Source organism: Aphelocoma coerulescens, chromosome 3 (assembly GCF_041296385.1).
Source record: "Aphelocoma coerulescens isolate FSJ_1873_10779 chromosome 3, UR_Acoe_1.0, whole genome shotgun sequence".
NCBI lineage: Eukaryota > Metazoa > Chordata > Aves > Passeriformes > Corvidae > Aphelocoma > Aphelocoma coerulescens.
Window position 1 is genome coordinate 81,073,451 of NC_091016.1, and position 14,696 is coordinate 81,088,146.

The following is a 14,696-nucleotide window of genomic DNA, read 5'->3' on the forward strand; positions in this document are numbered from 1 at the left end:
TATTAGGCTTGGCATCCAACTGTTACAAAGAGGTTTAAGGAGGTAGGGCAGCCTGCAGACAACAAATTAGAAGGTTGTTGCTCTTTTATTTACTTGGTTATTGCAGGACTTAAGAGTCTTAATCATGGACCACAATCAGCAGTGTGCTGGATAGCATGGAAATGCAGACCAACACAGGGCCCTTATCAACCACAGCTTGAAGCAGAAGAGAGAAATAAATTAGATTTGGAAGATTAATAATGATGGCTATGCATTAGCTACCTAAAGGAGACAAAGCCAAATTAGAACTGGTAAAAAATGCAGATAAATTCTTGAGATATGTGTATATACACACACATAATCACCGCAGCCCAGTAAAATTATACTTGCTGTCCTCATCCAGGGTCAAAACTGCTTGGTGGATTAGGGGTTTTGTTGTTTTTGTTGTTGTTGTTAATTAACATTCATCGTCATGGTAGAAAGCAGAGTACTAGAGCTGAGAGTGGAAAACAACAGTTTCAAATGTTGGTGGGATCTTACATAGACATATGGAAAATGAGAACCTCTGCAAAGTAAATGAGTGTGTGTGGCCACTACTTGGAGCAGACTCTGCTATTGAAAGGGAAAAAGGGAAGCAAATTATAACATGTATTGTAATCTAAAGTTATAACTCTAGCATTCACTGTGAACATGATTATCTTAGAAAAGGATGCATGGTAACAAAGATGATCATATAATAGTTGTGAGCAGTTCAGTTTATACTGAGCAAATAATTTTTGCTAAATAGTAGAGAGGAGGTGTTGGAGAATCTCTCTTACCAGTTTATGATGGCACAATCATACCTCTTAGCATATATACATTGGTGTTGCTGGCCACTTTGAAGGGCATAGTCTCCATTTATATTAAACACAGAAAAAAAAGACAGAGCTTAAAAAGCTTAGTCAATAGCTTTGTCAACAGATTTGGTGGGTTGTTTTTTCTTAAATTGTGTTCATTGCTGAAGAGAGAGGGCAAGCTGAACACAAAGTGCTTTGATAAGTATCCAGAGATGCAGAGTTGTGAACTTGTGTAAGTGGAACACGTATGAGTAGAATCATTCTGCAGACCTCTCTTACTCGTCCTCAGTATAAAAACTGAAGTAGTAAAAACTTAAAAATCACAAAATCTTGGGGCATCCTGAAAAATCCTTTTTTGAGGGAAAAAAAAGAAAGTTCTTTTTCAGTTCACTTTCTACCCAGAAACAGTTCAGTCACTAATTTTCTCTGGGCTTTTGTCTGCTTATGATGCAGCACAAATTCATCAGTGTGCAATTTTATTAATGATAATCTAGTTTGCATCTTCATTTAGCAGTTGATTTGATTTTATCAACACTGCTCAGAGGTACGGATGAAATATTATCTTTCATTAGATTAATTATTTCTGCTCTGTCCTTGAGACATCTCCCAGGAGATTTATGGGACAAGGAAAGCCTCTAAAAACTATCATTTTTATTCACAGTAACCAGTGTTTCAACTGTGTAGATGAATGATATAAAGAAATAGATTATTTCCTTAGTTCCAGCTTCTGTTCTCACAGACAGGGAAAAATTGCTACATAAATTCTCCCTGACAACTCCCTGAACTGCTTGCTTTTCATCCAATTTGTCACTTATTTTTGAAAGTAGCAGTGTACAGAGATCCCTGCTAGCAGCTAAAAATAGTCTGGATGCAGAAAAAGTTTCAAAGCATAATGGTAGAATGCCTGAAATCAGGGAGTCTTTTACTAGGAGGAACATCCCTGACTTTTTCTTTCTGCTTACTGATGGTTTTTGAATTGATAGCACTCATTCTAGTTGATCTGTCATCATTAGACATTTGATACATGTATTTATTGATAGTTGATTATTAGTTGTGGATTACCTAATGTCTGATACAAGTTTATTGGCTTTTACTGTCTTGTTCATGTTTTGCCTAAGAAAGGAAAGATTGCTGCAAACTGTCCTTAGTGTTAGGGCTTCTTAAAAAAAAAAGCCTTCCTCTTTTTTATTCATTTTTCTCTGCACTGTTCCAAGAGTTTTACAAGGGTGCTTCAGCACACTCCTTGGTGTTCCTGGTATGAAGTACCTTCAAAGTCTTGGTTTTGACGTCTGTCTGGAAACTACACCAGCAGTTGAAATTTTTGCTGGGTTGCTTTATACTAGATTTGGTTTAATTTTTTCCCTAAGTATTGTCACAACAATGAATGAAAACTCATAATTCTCTTCTGCTTCTTGCTACACACTGAGTGATTTTTCTTCATTGTACAAATGGCTACTGCAAATCTGAAAACAATAGTACTCTCTCCACAGCAAATTTTCAAAATCAATAGCATCTGAACCTTAGAATTATTTTTTTCTAAGATAGCACCCCAGATATTTTCCAGGACTTAAGTTTTTCCTCGACCATTCTCAAGGGATTTTTTTCTTCTGCTACCATTTTGGTGGTTTTTTAATCATGTAGGGGCACAAATGAGTAACTTTAAATTCAAGTTTATCTCAGAAAGTGAATTATATGTAGCTATAATTTGAGTGAGAAAATGCACACGGAATTGCTTCACAATACTTTTAATGACCTATTCATTTCAGTAAGTACTTCAGAATAAATATTCACAGGAAAAGTGATTTGGAACTGATTTTGAAACATGCACTGTCTGGTGTAGATGATCTCTGTTTTCTTTCAAACCAAAAAGCATGAATGGCTTTTTATTATTGTACTAGCCACATGCAGAATTTTTGTAGGTGTTTAGTGATTTATAGCACTTCTGCATTTGGGTAGCCAACTTGACATCTATAAACATGGTATGATTCTCTAAGGAAGAGAGGGCAGAGCCTTCTGAAATTGCCTGGCATTTGAAAGTCATGAACAAAGCTTCTTGGCCATGTCAGCAAACGCATGGATCCTCTCAAGGCTTTGACACAAGCTGGCACTTGACATCCCCATTGTCAAGACTGAATTTTCTCTGTGCAAGAATTTGGGTATGGGTTTGCAAGTGAAAATTGAGCACCCTGAACTGTGTAGCTGCCCCTATGTTATGGAGAAAATCCAACAGTAGTTGTGTCATCCTCCTGAAGCTTGTAAACAGTCAGCAATAAGGCTATGTTGAGATGACCAAGCAAGTTTGAAGCAAGATGGAGTCAAAGAAAAAAGGTAAATTAGCTAGTTACTAGCTAGTTTGAGTGAATGTATCTCTTTCTCAGCACATTGGATTAGGTGTGTGCACCTACCACATCATAAAACCATAAATAAGAATAGTTATTGTGAAGTAGCTTGAAAAAAGTGAGTTCTCCCTCTTGTTTACCCGTGGAAAGTTGCCTGTACATTTTTGTTCTTATCATGTTTCTCATCACAGCTTTGAACTGATTTCCAGCATGGTAAAAATGAGTAGTGTTTACTTTCTAATGCCTACACACTATTGCAGTGAGTTGCCTCGTCAGAGCAGTTTATTCAGTGAAGTAAAGCATGATTTAATGACAGAAAATGGACTAGCTAGCAGCTGTTATTTATGGTTTATTCATAATGGTGTGCTGCTTCCATCGAGACATTCCTTTGCTTGTCTCATGCTATACTACATAGTAGTACATTTCCTGAATGCATAAGCACAGAGGTAATTCAGAAAAGAGACTGTCACTTACAAAGGCCCCTGGGACATTTTTCTGTTTAATGTGACTACAATGTATATTTAAATGAAAAGGTAAATTTATCTCTCGTATCTGTCTGTCTCTACACTGTACACTAAGTCATCTTCAAGGCAAACTGATGAAAGGAGTAACTGTACCTGACAGATTCTAATTATTCTGCTGCAGGAAGCTCTGAGATTGCACTGAAAGGGGCAAAGGATAAACAGAAGAGGCACGAAGCCTCTCTGGTTGCAGAAGTAGAGTGTGTGTAGGGGTCTCACTGGATCCCATTTACCACTAAGGCTTTATATAAAGGGGATGATACCTTTTAGCTTATCTAGAAAAGAGTGATTTAAAAGCAATTTCTGCCATGCCAGTCTTGGAGGATTTGTGATCTTTCACCTGTATTTTTCTCTTGTCTTCCCCTACATCCTCCCACCACCCTGTGAGAGACCTCCCTGCAGTCAATTGCAGCTAGGCAGCTGAACCTAGTAGCAAGGAGACATTTCTTCTAAAAGACCATCTCCTGGCACTTTGCCTCTGTCAGCATGAGTCTGCTTTTTGTGCTGGTGGGTGGGTGGTGAAACAATTTCTTCTGAGCAGATTCTTGATTATTTTCATAGTGCTTTTGCAAACGTCTGTGGTGGGTGTTCTTCTTTCTGGGTTTTACCTGCATGAATTTTTACTGTACTGAGTTACTTTGGCCCCTCTCCAGCTCTGTGTTAAGCACGCTTTGCAACCCACACAGAATTGCTTTGAAGCTAATTTAAGAGGCTTAAAGAAGATGGATGAGGATTCCCCTCTGAAGAAAGGAAACCTCAGATCCTGTGGATTTACTCTGTAGTGGTAACAGTTCTCTGTTATTTTTCCTGACTTCTGATTTATGCTCTATATAAGAATACAAGAACTGGTGGTTAGTAAGAGCTGCTCTTACGGGTGGCCATTGGCTGGCTGCCAGAGCTGCCTAAGGGGCCACTGCTGATCTTATCCTTGGGTCCATGCCACTGCTGCAATAAATAGGGAGTTTTGCTTCTGATGAGCTGTATAGTCTTTAGCCCCAGACTAGTGTCAGGTTTTTTGTAAGGTCAGAGGTGATGAGGGATGGAATGGGCTATGGACAGGTGCTGTGGAAGGCAGCACATGATTCTGTTTGAATCAGTGAGTTTTCTGCCCTGGCATCTCGAGAGGATTTCTCCCTGCCTGCCAGTTCAGCAGAAGTGTTCAGACTTGCTGGTGTGAGAGCAGGGTCTTTGTGACTTGCCCTCCTGAAGCACCAAGTGTTAGGGCTTGTCAGTAGGACGTGTTCCTGTGTGGCATTGTTCAGCCTCAGGCACTGTTATCTCGGTACCTAAATATAGGTTTGAAAACCTTGATGTTCCATCTGTAGAGGAAAACTTTCTCCAGGGACTACTCCTTTAAGTTTACTGTCCTGGTCACCTTTCAAAGATACTAGTGGGGGATTTTTAAAACAGTGAGCCTTTAACGATGCATTTGGGAATTGACATTTCGGAAAACATGGGCAACGTCACATGATTTACTATGAATTCCTTATGCTTTTCTTCCACAAATCTCAAATGTTGGTGTAAGTGTTATGAGAAATCTTCACTTAACAAGGGAAATACTTTATGTGAAACTGGATATTTGAAACTCAGTTCCAAGAAGTAAAACCTGAAGTAGTCATTCCCTATAGCCCCTGTGCCTGGGGTTGCTGGGACTGAACAGAATGTTTTGCCTCCGCAGTGCTGTCTGTAACTTTGTGGTGGCTGCAGCAGTGTGTGAGGGCAGCTGCTCTTGCCTAGAAGCAGAAAACAATGACTAAATTTCACAAAACTGCTAAATCCTGTGTTTGTTTCAAGTGAAAAGGAATTATCTCAGAAAATATAGGAGACATTGGAAAAAATTGTTTTAAAGGCATTGTTGTGGTGTTAATAAACCTAAATTACTGAACATGAATTTTTAATAAGGAGCATTCCAGCTTGATTTATATGTCGTTTTAATTGCTTTTTGTAAAATTTTTTGGCATTTCACACAATGGATGTCAATCTAATGACAAGTGTAATTCTCACCTGGTTTTGATCAAGCACACGTAGACATGGAAACATTTGCTATTTCTGGTATGTAATACCTAATCTTGAAAGAGAGTTTGAGAGAGACATTATTAGAATAACCACTGCCTTCCTAAGAATAATTAGCCTACTGTGACATAAGGAGTGTTTTCAAGTATCAGAAATCAAAGTTTCTTTTCAGGTATAAAAATTCATGTTTTATCTACAGGAAATAATTCTTTTTGACAAGACAAACTGATCACTTTTTAATTGGATTTTAATGCTTTGCCGTTCATGAGCGAGTCAGGCAAATGACAAAAGATTTTTGAACATTCAGATATTGTTCACAGTTCAAAACATATATACATTAGACCAATATGGACAAGATTATTTTAGATGCGTGTTTTACAGCAGTGTTTCAAAACCTGTGTTGAATACCTTAGAAGGTTAATTTTAAATGTGTATGGGTTTGCAGTTGGTTTTTTGTGTAGAAGGATTTTAGGTTTTGTAAAAGCAAGATGATTTCAGGTGCACTTTTCTTACCCCAACAATTATAATTACATGCATCTTTTAATGTCTCCATTATATAAACAGAAAAAATAGTTCTGAAAGGGAGTAAAAGTGAAAATAAAAACTCAGAAGTTGTTGAGGTTTTTAATTTTTAAAAATTGAAGTTTCTATTCAATGTCAATAATTTTAGGTATTTTTAGTTATGTGGCACAATATGAGTGCATTAGTTTTACTTATTTGTGGGGATTTATTGCGTCACTTTCTTTAATATTCAAAATACTGATTTCATATTTGCTTGTAAGAGAAGTGCATGTCGGATGATTGCCAATTATTTTTAATTATTTTTAATTCTGTGTGTAAGTATCAATGTCTGGCTGTGTTATCTCTGTAGATAAATGAAAGAAAAACTTTATTTGCAGCATCTGTTTTTCAAATCTTTTTACTTTTCTAAAAGATTTAGTTTTGCCTCCTGGTGACTTGAGATGGAGAGGATGCTTCTTGTCATAGCAGAGGCAGAGGTGGATAAATATAGAGTCTTTCTGAATTAGGGTCTGTGTCTACAATGCAAGCTGATATTTCCCCTCTTCCCTAAGTGAACATTCACCTAGCATAAATACTGCACATTTAAAGATAATAATTAGGAGGACAAAGAGCTCCCCAGGAATGAATGTATAGAACATTTTTATCCTGTTCAACCCCTAAGTAAATTTACGAGCCCAATCACAGAGCTGTTAACTGTACTTGCTTGTAAAACTTACTCTGTAAACTGTCTCTGACATAAACGTCCACTGACTTTTTCAGGTGAAGATGGAGTGTAAATTGCTTTCAAATGCTAAGTTTAAAAACCAAAACAAAACAACACACCACTCTCTAAACGTATATGTGTGCACTAAAGAAGAATGATAAAGATTGGGCTTTGTGTAGCTTATACAGCTTAATGTCATGTAATTTATAGCAAATAGTGTTGCTTTTTCCTTGCATCACAATAAGTAGACTAGAGGCTATAAATGTATGCCTCAGGTTCTGCCATCTGAATTGAAGGTGATTCTGGCACTGGAGACCCCACTGCCATGTGACACAGGGATATTAGACGGAGACAAAGCTACAGCTATTCCAGGGCTGCTGTACTGCTCCAGCACTATGGTCCTAGAATAGCACCAAGGGTTGCACGCAGCAGGAGTGCCCTGTCTACCACACAGCATTGCTGTTGCATTCCTAAAGGCTGAAGATACTTATTTTTAGCAGGTCCCTCCTTGAATGGTGAGTTTCAGCATTCATAAAAATACTTCTGAAGTATTTTTCTCCATCCTTTTCCCTTCAAATAAATTTTTCTAACTTGTCCTGTTCTTACATATGCTGAGTTTAGTGACATGAGACCTTATTGGACAATATATGAACAATGAGTAGTATAATGTGGCTGGCACAAGTGGATCACTCCTGTCTGTGATAAAGCAGAAAAATGTAGTACCCTTTTATGAGCATTTACCATTGTAAAAGCTGACAGCATCTAAAATTAGGCATGAAACACCATCTTGGGAAATCCTTTTTAGGGCTTGCCCTTTGCAGTTTACCTTAATCTTTGAGATAGAAGCACGTCCCTTTATTGGTTACATGAATAAACCATTGGACTTGCTTCAGAGATAACAGCTAATTTGAAGGTGAGATTGAATCAGTTGTTGAAAATAGTCTATCTGGAGATGCTTAAATAGCTTCACATATCTTAGCGTCTCGCTGAATTGATTTCCACCCCCCTCTCTTGTGTGTTCATCTTGCAGGGAGAGATAATCATTATTTTAGCAAAGATAGTACTGAAAACCCTTAAATTGCAAGTGTCAGCTTGACATGCATCTTTTTTTTCTGTTGAGATTTCATTTAATGGCATGTTTTATCTTAACTGATGACAATAAAAGCCCTACAGAAGTCAGTTTTTAGGGAGTTGTAAAAAAAATAAAGTCCTCATTCAGAAACCAGCATTAAAATTCGTGGCATACTTTAATCATCAGGAAAGGACTGGGCAACAGCAGTAAGTTTCTGGAAATGTGGAAAGGCCAGGTGCTCGCTTCCCGAGAATTGCCAGCAACAGCTGGAGTTGGTGGATGGCATTTTATGGAAGAGTCTCTGGGACTCCTCATCATCATCCTCAGCAGTTCTCCTGTTCATCAGTTATTTTGTTTGTTTATAGTGTTCAAGTAAATATTTAAAGTGAAAATTGTTTATATTCTACCATTCTGACGAGCACTTTGTCAGCTAAGGCACAGTTATGGCTGCAGTTGGAAACAGTGATTTCATCTGTGTAAAAATGCCCTTAGACTTTTGTTTTTTGGGCTTTTTTCCATCTACTGGGCATTGTGAAATACTGAATTTTTATCTGTAATATGTCTAGAGGTTTTGGTAAAGCCTTTGGAGGTAGATGTGATTTCGTTTGAAATTTCTCACATTTCCTTAGCAATGATTGAACTAAAATTAAATGTGATTACTTTGTTTTCAGCATGCCATGTGGATTTACATGTTTCACATTACAGGCAATGCTCAGAATAAATGTGTTGCATAGGTTCATATTACTGGTGAGGTTCATGTCTTGTAAAAATAGAACCTGTTGATCATGTGCATTATAAATCACAGTAGGACTATTTCCTTTAAAAGCAGAGATTGTAAACAGGCGACTAAATTATAAAAATGTGTCATTTTTCATTTACTACATTTTTGTTCTAATTAGAGTAGAAGCTGCAATGATGTTAAAGCGAGGCAGTGAAAAGGAATCAGCCAGAATTTTAGGACAAGCAATAAACTGCATTCACAGCCACGTGTTTTGCTTGACTGGCAAAATATGACACAGTGGATCCCAAATTAGAGTATGCAGGCAGAGACATGCATCAAAACAAGACGATGTGGGAACTGTGTTAAGCAATTATAGTCTATGTTTGTGTACATGGAGTTCAGCTTTTAGCTTCACACAGTGCTGTGGCAGCAAGCAATAGAAAGACATATGAAAGCATGTGCTATGTGGATACTTGATGTTTTGGGAGCTGGTTTCCTGAAAGCCAGTGGGCAGTTCAGTTGTCTTACATAATGGACTGGGGATCCTGCAACTTCTGGTTCTAGTTGCTACATAATGTCTGAAAATGCACCAAGTGCTACAAAAGTTTCGTGGCTTGTGTTTCCATCCTGGTGAGGTGAAACGTCTCTGAGACAACCTTGAAAGACTGGGCTTAGTCCACTTTTGCTGGACACAGACTTGCCTTGGTGAATTCATCTGTGCAGGTAATCTGGTTTTAGTTCTGTTCTCTGTGCCAGCTCAGTCTTTGCTCCTTTCACATGTGATGGACCATGTAGCCCTTGTGTTTTCACAGCCTTCCCTTGCAGAGAACTGTATTCTTTTGGCAACATTTTCTTAAACCCTCTTGTATGTAGAATTGATAGATAAGACGCCTAAACATGATACCATCATACCATCATTTGTATTGTCTCATTTTGATACATTTTCCAGAGCTATTAAGAAACCAAGCTGGTGGTGCCCATTACTGAACCTGACCTGGGCAATTGGTTCAAGTTGCTCAGAAGGTTTTACCCATCAGGCACAACAGAAACAATCACCTCTGATTCTTGTTAACAGCACTTGAGGAGAGTTACAGCACTAAGAGCATTTCGTATTTCTTTTTCTCTTGTCTTAGGTTTTCTACCCTAGCAAAGATGGCACTAAGATCCCAATGTTTATTATTCACAAGAAAGGAATTAAATTAGATGGTTCTCATCCTGCCTTCTTGTATGGATATGGAGGCTTCAACATATCAATTACACCAAGCTACAGGTAAGCAGGGTGATTCCCACTTTCTTCTGAAGTATCTGGTGTTAACAACTGTCACAGACTGTGGGCAGAGTGGACAATGAATTTGACAGGATGCATTTCAGGTCCCTGAGGAGCAAGATGGGCACCATAAGGGCTGCCTGCACATCAGTGCCCAGACATCATTTGTTAGGCTTTGTTAGTTCTGAATTCAAGGGTTTTGCCTGGGCTCGCAGAAGAAATTAAGCCAGAGCAGAGAAGTGCTCTGCTCTCCTGAGGTTTACAACAGTCACCCAGCCTTTAGGATTGCGCCTTAACCTCTTCCTTCTCTGTCACTGAGTTCAACAGAAAATCATGGACATATATATTAAGGAAGTATTTGAGCCTTTGCTGAACTAATAACATAGGACGTTTTCTTTTTTCAAGTTAAACAATTAGCTATGTCTAGATAGTATAGAAAATCAAATGTTTGGCTAAATTAATGTAAATAATTAAAATTTGGCTGCGTTTTCGTATTACATTTTTGAGATTACGTCAGAAGCAAAATCCTTCTATGTCCCATACGATCAAGAAAGAGGAAAGAGGATTGTGCCTTGAGACACAAATGATACTGTCTCTGCAAATGCAAAGCAACCCGTAAACCAAAAATGCTGTGTGCAGAACAGGCTTTGTAGCTCTCAAAAGCCATAAGCTTTATTGCATAGATGATCTCTTTAAAGAAAAGGCTTATTTCTTAAACAAAGCAATTTGAATAGACTTGCTAAGAGGCAGTGTTTGAATACTTAAGAAATGCTCCAGGTGAGGCAGAGGAAAACAAATGGAAAGGGCTGAATAGAGAACAGTTTTTCAGGTAGCAGAAGAGCAACTCACCACAGATAAACAATCTGTTACGAAACAGTCCTATTAAGTTTAGGTGCTACCAGTCTTGCTTTAGAGTTAGCACATATCAAGAAATCCTTTGTAGTGCTTGCCTTTCTTGTTTGCTGTGATTGTATTTCTGAATAGCATTTACAGTTTCTCATCCTTTTTAGCAAATACCTTGTCTAACAATGGACCTCCCATCTTGTGTTCTGTGATTATTTGTAAGCTTTTTATCTGCCTCATAAAGCTACACTTTTAATTTCCTGTGGTTCCTGAGAGACACAATTATATAACTAGCATAGTTTTTTAATTCCTTTTTAGTAAAGTTCAACCACTGATTTATTACAGTTTATTGTAAATGCTGAAAACTGTGATAAAACTTACCATGTTTTCTTTTTTAAAGAACATAAAATAAATATTACATATCTGTTGATTTAAGGTAAAGTTTCACATACTGCAGAGCTGACACAAGCTGGTTGCTGGCAAAAGGAGAAGGTATTTCACATTGCCTACTTCTGTCTCCCATCCATTGGGCCCTCGTGCTTGCTGGAGCCTTTGCTAAGCTGATTTACCTCACAAGAATGACAGAAAACTATCCCAGCAAAACAGAGTGGGTGGTTTTCTGCCATTTTGGCAAGCTAAAAATTGATTCCCGTAGGAGTCCAGCAAACAGCAGCAAGAGGGTGCAGCTGACATTTAGAAGAGAGGAAGATGGGAGATAGGAGCAGTGACCGATATTTTCCTGGACCCTATGAAACCTTCATTATACAGTTCATAAATTAAGAATATGAGTCTGTAACAGTCGCTTAAAAGTAAATGCACAGAGAACAATCAGTGACCTTCAGATTTAAATATTTTATCCCACTGACAATGTAAATAAAACATGATTGGCTACACCTCCCTCCTTATTCTCTCCCTGTAATATCAAGATACGATTTCTCAGCTGTCTCCTTCTAAAAGAAAAAAAAGCCAAAGCCTTCAAATGCATGTTTATGGCTAATAACTTGAGAATTGAGTACTTGGTGAGGGAATGTGTTCCAAAAGTAGGCAAGCAAAATCAGGGAAAGGAAATGTGAGAGAGAATTTATGACAGAAAGGCAGGATGTCCAGTTCACCCTTTACCTGGCAGATTCCACTAATGTTTTACTCCATCCCTGTTACTGTATACTGCAGTACTCCACAAGGAGTTCCCAAGTCCAAGTGCTGTTCCAGCCACAGCCCAACACCACTATTTGGTCTTTTTTTTTTTTTTTTTTTTTTTTTTGATGGAGACAGGCACAAGTGCTAGAAAGCAGCCACAGGATGGCCAAGGCTGAGACTTGCCACATCGTTCACCTGGTCCTGAGCTGAGATGTAGCTATGGAAATGTAACCAAGTAGTAGCCAGCTTACCTTTAAAAAACCAAAAAAAAAAATTCCTAGCTAAACACTCCTGGGTTGTTTTATTTAAACTTAAGGCTCTTAGAACTTTCCACAAAGCACTTCATCCTCTCCTTTCCAATGGTTCAATTCTGTCCTGTATGTCTTCCAGCCAGTACAGTATTTTCTTACTGGTATTTCACACCCATTAGTGTGAGTCAGCTCTCTGCTTTGAGGAGCTTATTTCTGCTTAATTCAGAAACTAGCATTCCTTTTCACATCAAAAATGAAAAAATCTTCACTGAAAGCAATAGAAACGAACCAACAGGTTACAGGATCCAGAAATAACTGCAAGAATGACAGGCCAAAGTCATTAAGTCAGTTACAGTAGTGGTTTATTTTTGAATGCAAGCATGCATCTTTCATATGCTTCTCTGGACTGGAGAGCTGCATTTGATGGCATTTTGAGATGGTGCTTGCTAGAGTACTGTCATTAATTATACAGCCCACATAGCAAGTGCAAGTGAAGGCTGATGGAATTGATACCACTGCCTTGGCAGAGCTGCTGGGGAAATGCCATCACAAACCCACTACTAATGCCTCAGATTTGGCTAACCACGCTGTAGGAACCAACATGTTTCCCTTCACTGTTCTGTGTGTGCCTGCGTGGGTACAGGAGAAGCAATTTCTAACTCATCCTGGAATACAGCTGGTTGTGCAGCAGACTGTGAAATTGCATTTCACTGCCAGGTTGTTCCCAGCCTTTAAGCAAAGAGGTGGTGCAGGGAGGAGAGACTGTGAGCCTGGAGAAAGGTCAAGCAACAGAGCAGCCCTCAGTGCAGAGTGGAGGATTACTCCTTTTGCTTATTCTGTTACTGCTCCATTCAGCTCCACAAAAACTGAGAAAGCAACCAAGTCCAGTGAACTCAGGACTTCTTCTCCATCACCTGTGCACTAGCCTGCATTCTTCTGTCAGCTCTAATACCTGAAATCAGATCAGTAATTCTGGAAAAGTGTTCTTGCTCTGTGAAGCATAGATCCTCACATTGTTCTCTACTGTAGAAAACAATACCTGATTTATTATTTTTTGTGTTATGCTCCTTAAGAGTGATGAGAGGGTCTGGAAGGAGCTCTCCAGGGCGGGAACTATCTTCTAATCCCTCCACTGACTCCATCCTGACCCTGTTGCCCTTTCCTTTATCCTGCTTCCAGAAGAGAAAGAAAAACAGGTGTAATGAGCAAAAGGCTACAGGGACTGTTGGAAAGAGCAGGGACCCAGACTTTCTTTTGCAGAACGAGACATTTCATAGCCATCCAGGTTGACTGGGCAGTTTGCTGTGACTCAGCCACAAAGGTGACTTGAAATCAAATTTGGAAGCAAGAATCCACCTGGAAAAACACAGGAGGCAGTAGTAGGGTTGTGTGTGAAACTTGAGCTTTGTGCTGTCTGATTACCTGGAAGTTTCACTTTTTTAGAAAGTAGCAAGTTCAGATTCTATGCTTATAAAACCTGGTTCCTTGAACTTAAAAGTACTTTTGAGAAAGTTTGTTACAAGCTCATGGCATGTGTCTCAAAGTATTGATCAAGTTAGGGTCCTGACTCACCATGATCCCTGAGACAGGCACAGTTTCTTTCAGCAGGTGGAAGAGGATGGACTCTGTTGTGGAATATTTTATTTTTTCAGTATTCTCAGGCAATATATTTGGGAAGCAAGCTCTTACCTTACCTGTAATTCTTACACTTGCTACTTCTGATTATTAGGGAATCAAGTAACTTTGGACCAAGAGGTCCAACGTTTGACACAGACAGGGAAAAGAAGTGGAGAATATTTTGGAAGGTTTTGTGACTCTACATACCAAAAATTAAGAAGCCACAGTCTAATGAGGCAACCTACTGTCAGGCTACTCCACATTAGCTGTGTTGAAATCTGTTGAAATTAGGAGTCCTGGAGTTTGCCAGTGTAATGCTCTCTGGCCTTTGGGCAATGTGCTTACAGAATATCAATCTTGCGTTTGATCAGCATGTCACAGCAATCTAAGGAAAATGCAATTTACAGTGATGCTGTTGAGAATTGATTTTACAGAAGCTGAGATAATTCATGCCTCCTGAGCCATCTGATGGCCACATAACCAGCCTAGGTGGAAAAGCTTTCCTTTGATGGTCATGAAAATGCAGATATCTCTTACCAGTTATCCTTGTAGTTTTTATTTCCTTACTTCTTGGTATATACTCTCAAGAACATGTGCCAGTACGTAGATAATTGTTTTGGGAGGTATGAAAATTCTACCTGTTGTGATACTACATCCACATGAGACACATGGAAGGACTACCATCTTTCAAGCCATTTCTGATAAGCAGTAGTGGGACTTAAAAAAGACCCAATCCTTGCCCTTGTGGTTGAACAAATTTAATTTCTGCAGACAGTGGTTTCTGGATGAGCAAAGAATTCAAGTAAATAAGAAACTTAAATGTACTAGAGGGGAAAAAAAAGACTTGTTGAGGTTAAATTTTAATATTTTACTTG

At 38.7% G+C, this 14,696-nt stretch overlaps 1 protein-coding gene across 1 annotated transcript in view; it reads left to right on the forward strand.

Annotated features, from left to right (window-relative positions):
- Positions 1-14,696, forward strand: part of PREP (prolyl endopeptidase) — a 92,217-nt gene that overhangs the window by 66,215 nt on the left and 11,306 nt on the right. The window contains exon 11 of the mRNA XM_069011057.1: positions 9,840-9,976. Within this exon, the coding sequence (XP_068867158.1) occupies positions 9,840-9,976 (137 nt within the window). The remainder of the gene's footprint in view (positions 1-9,839; positions 9,977-14,696) is intronic.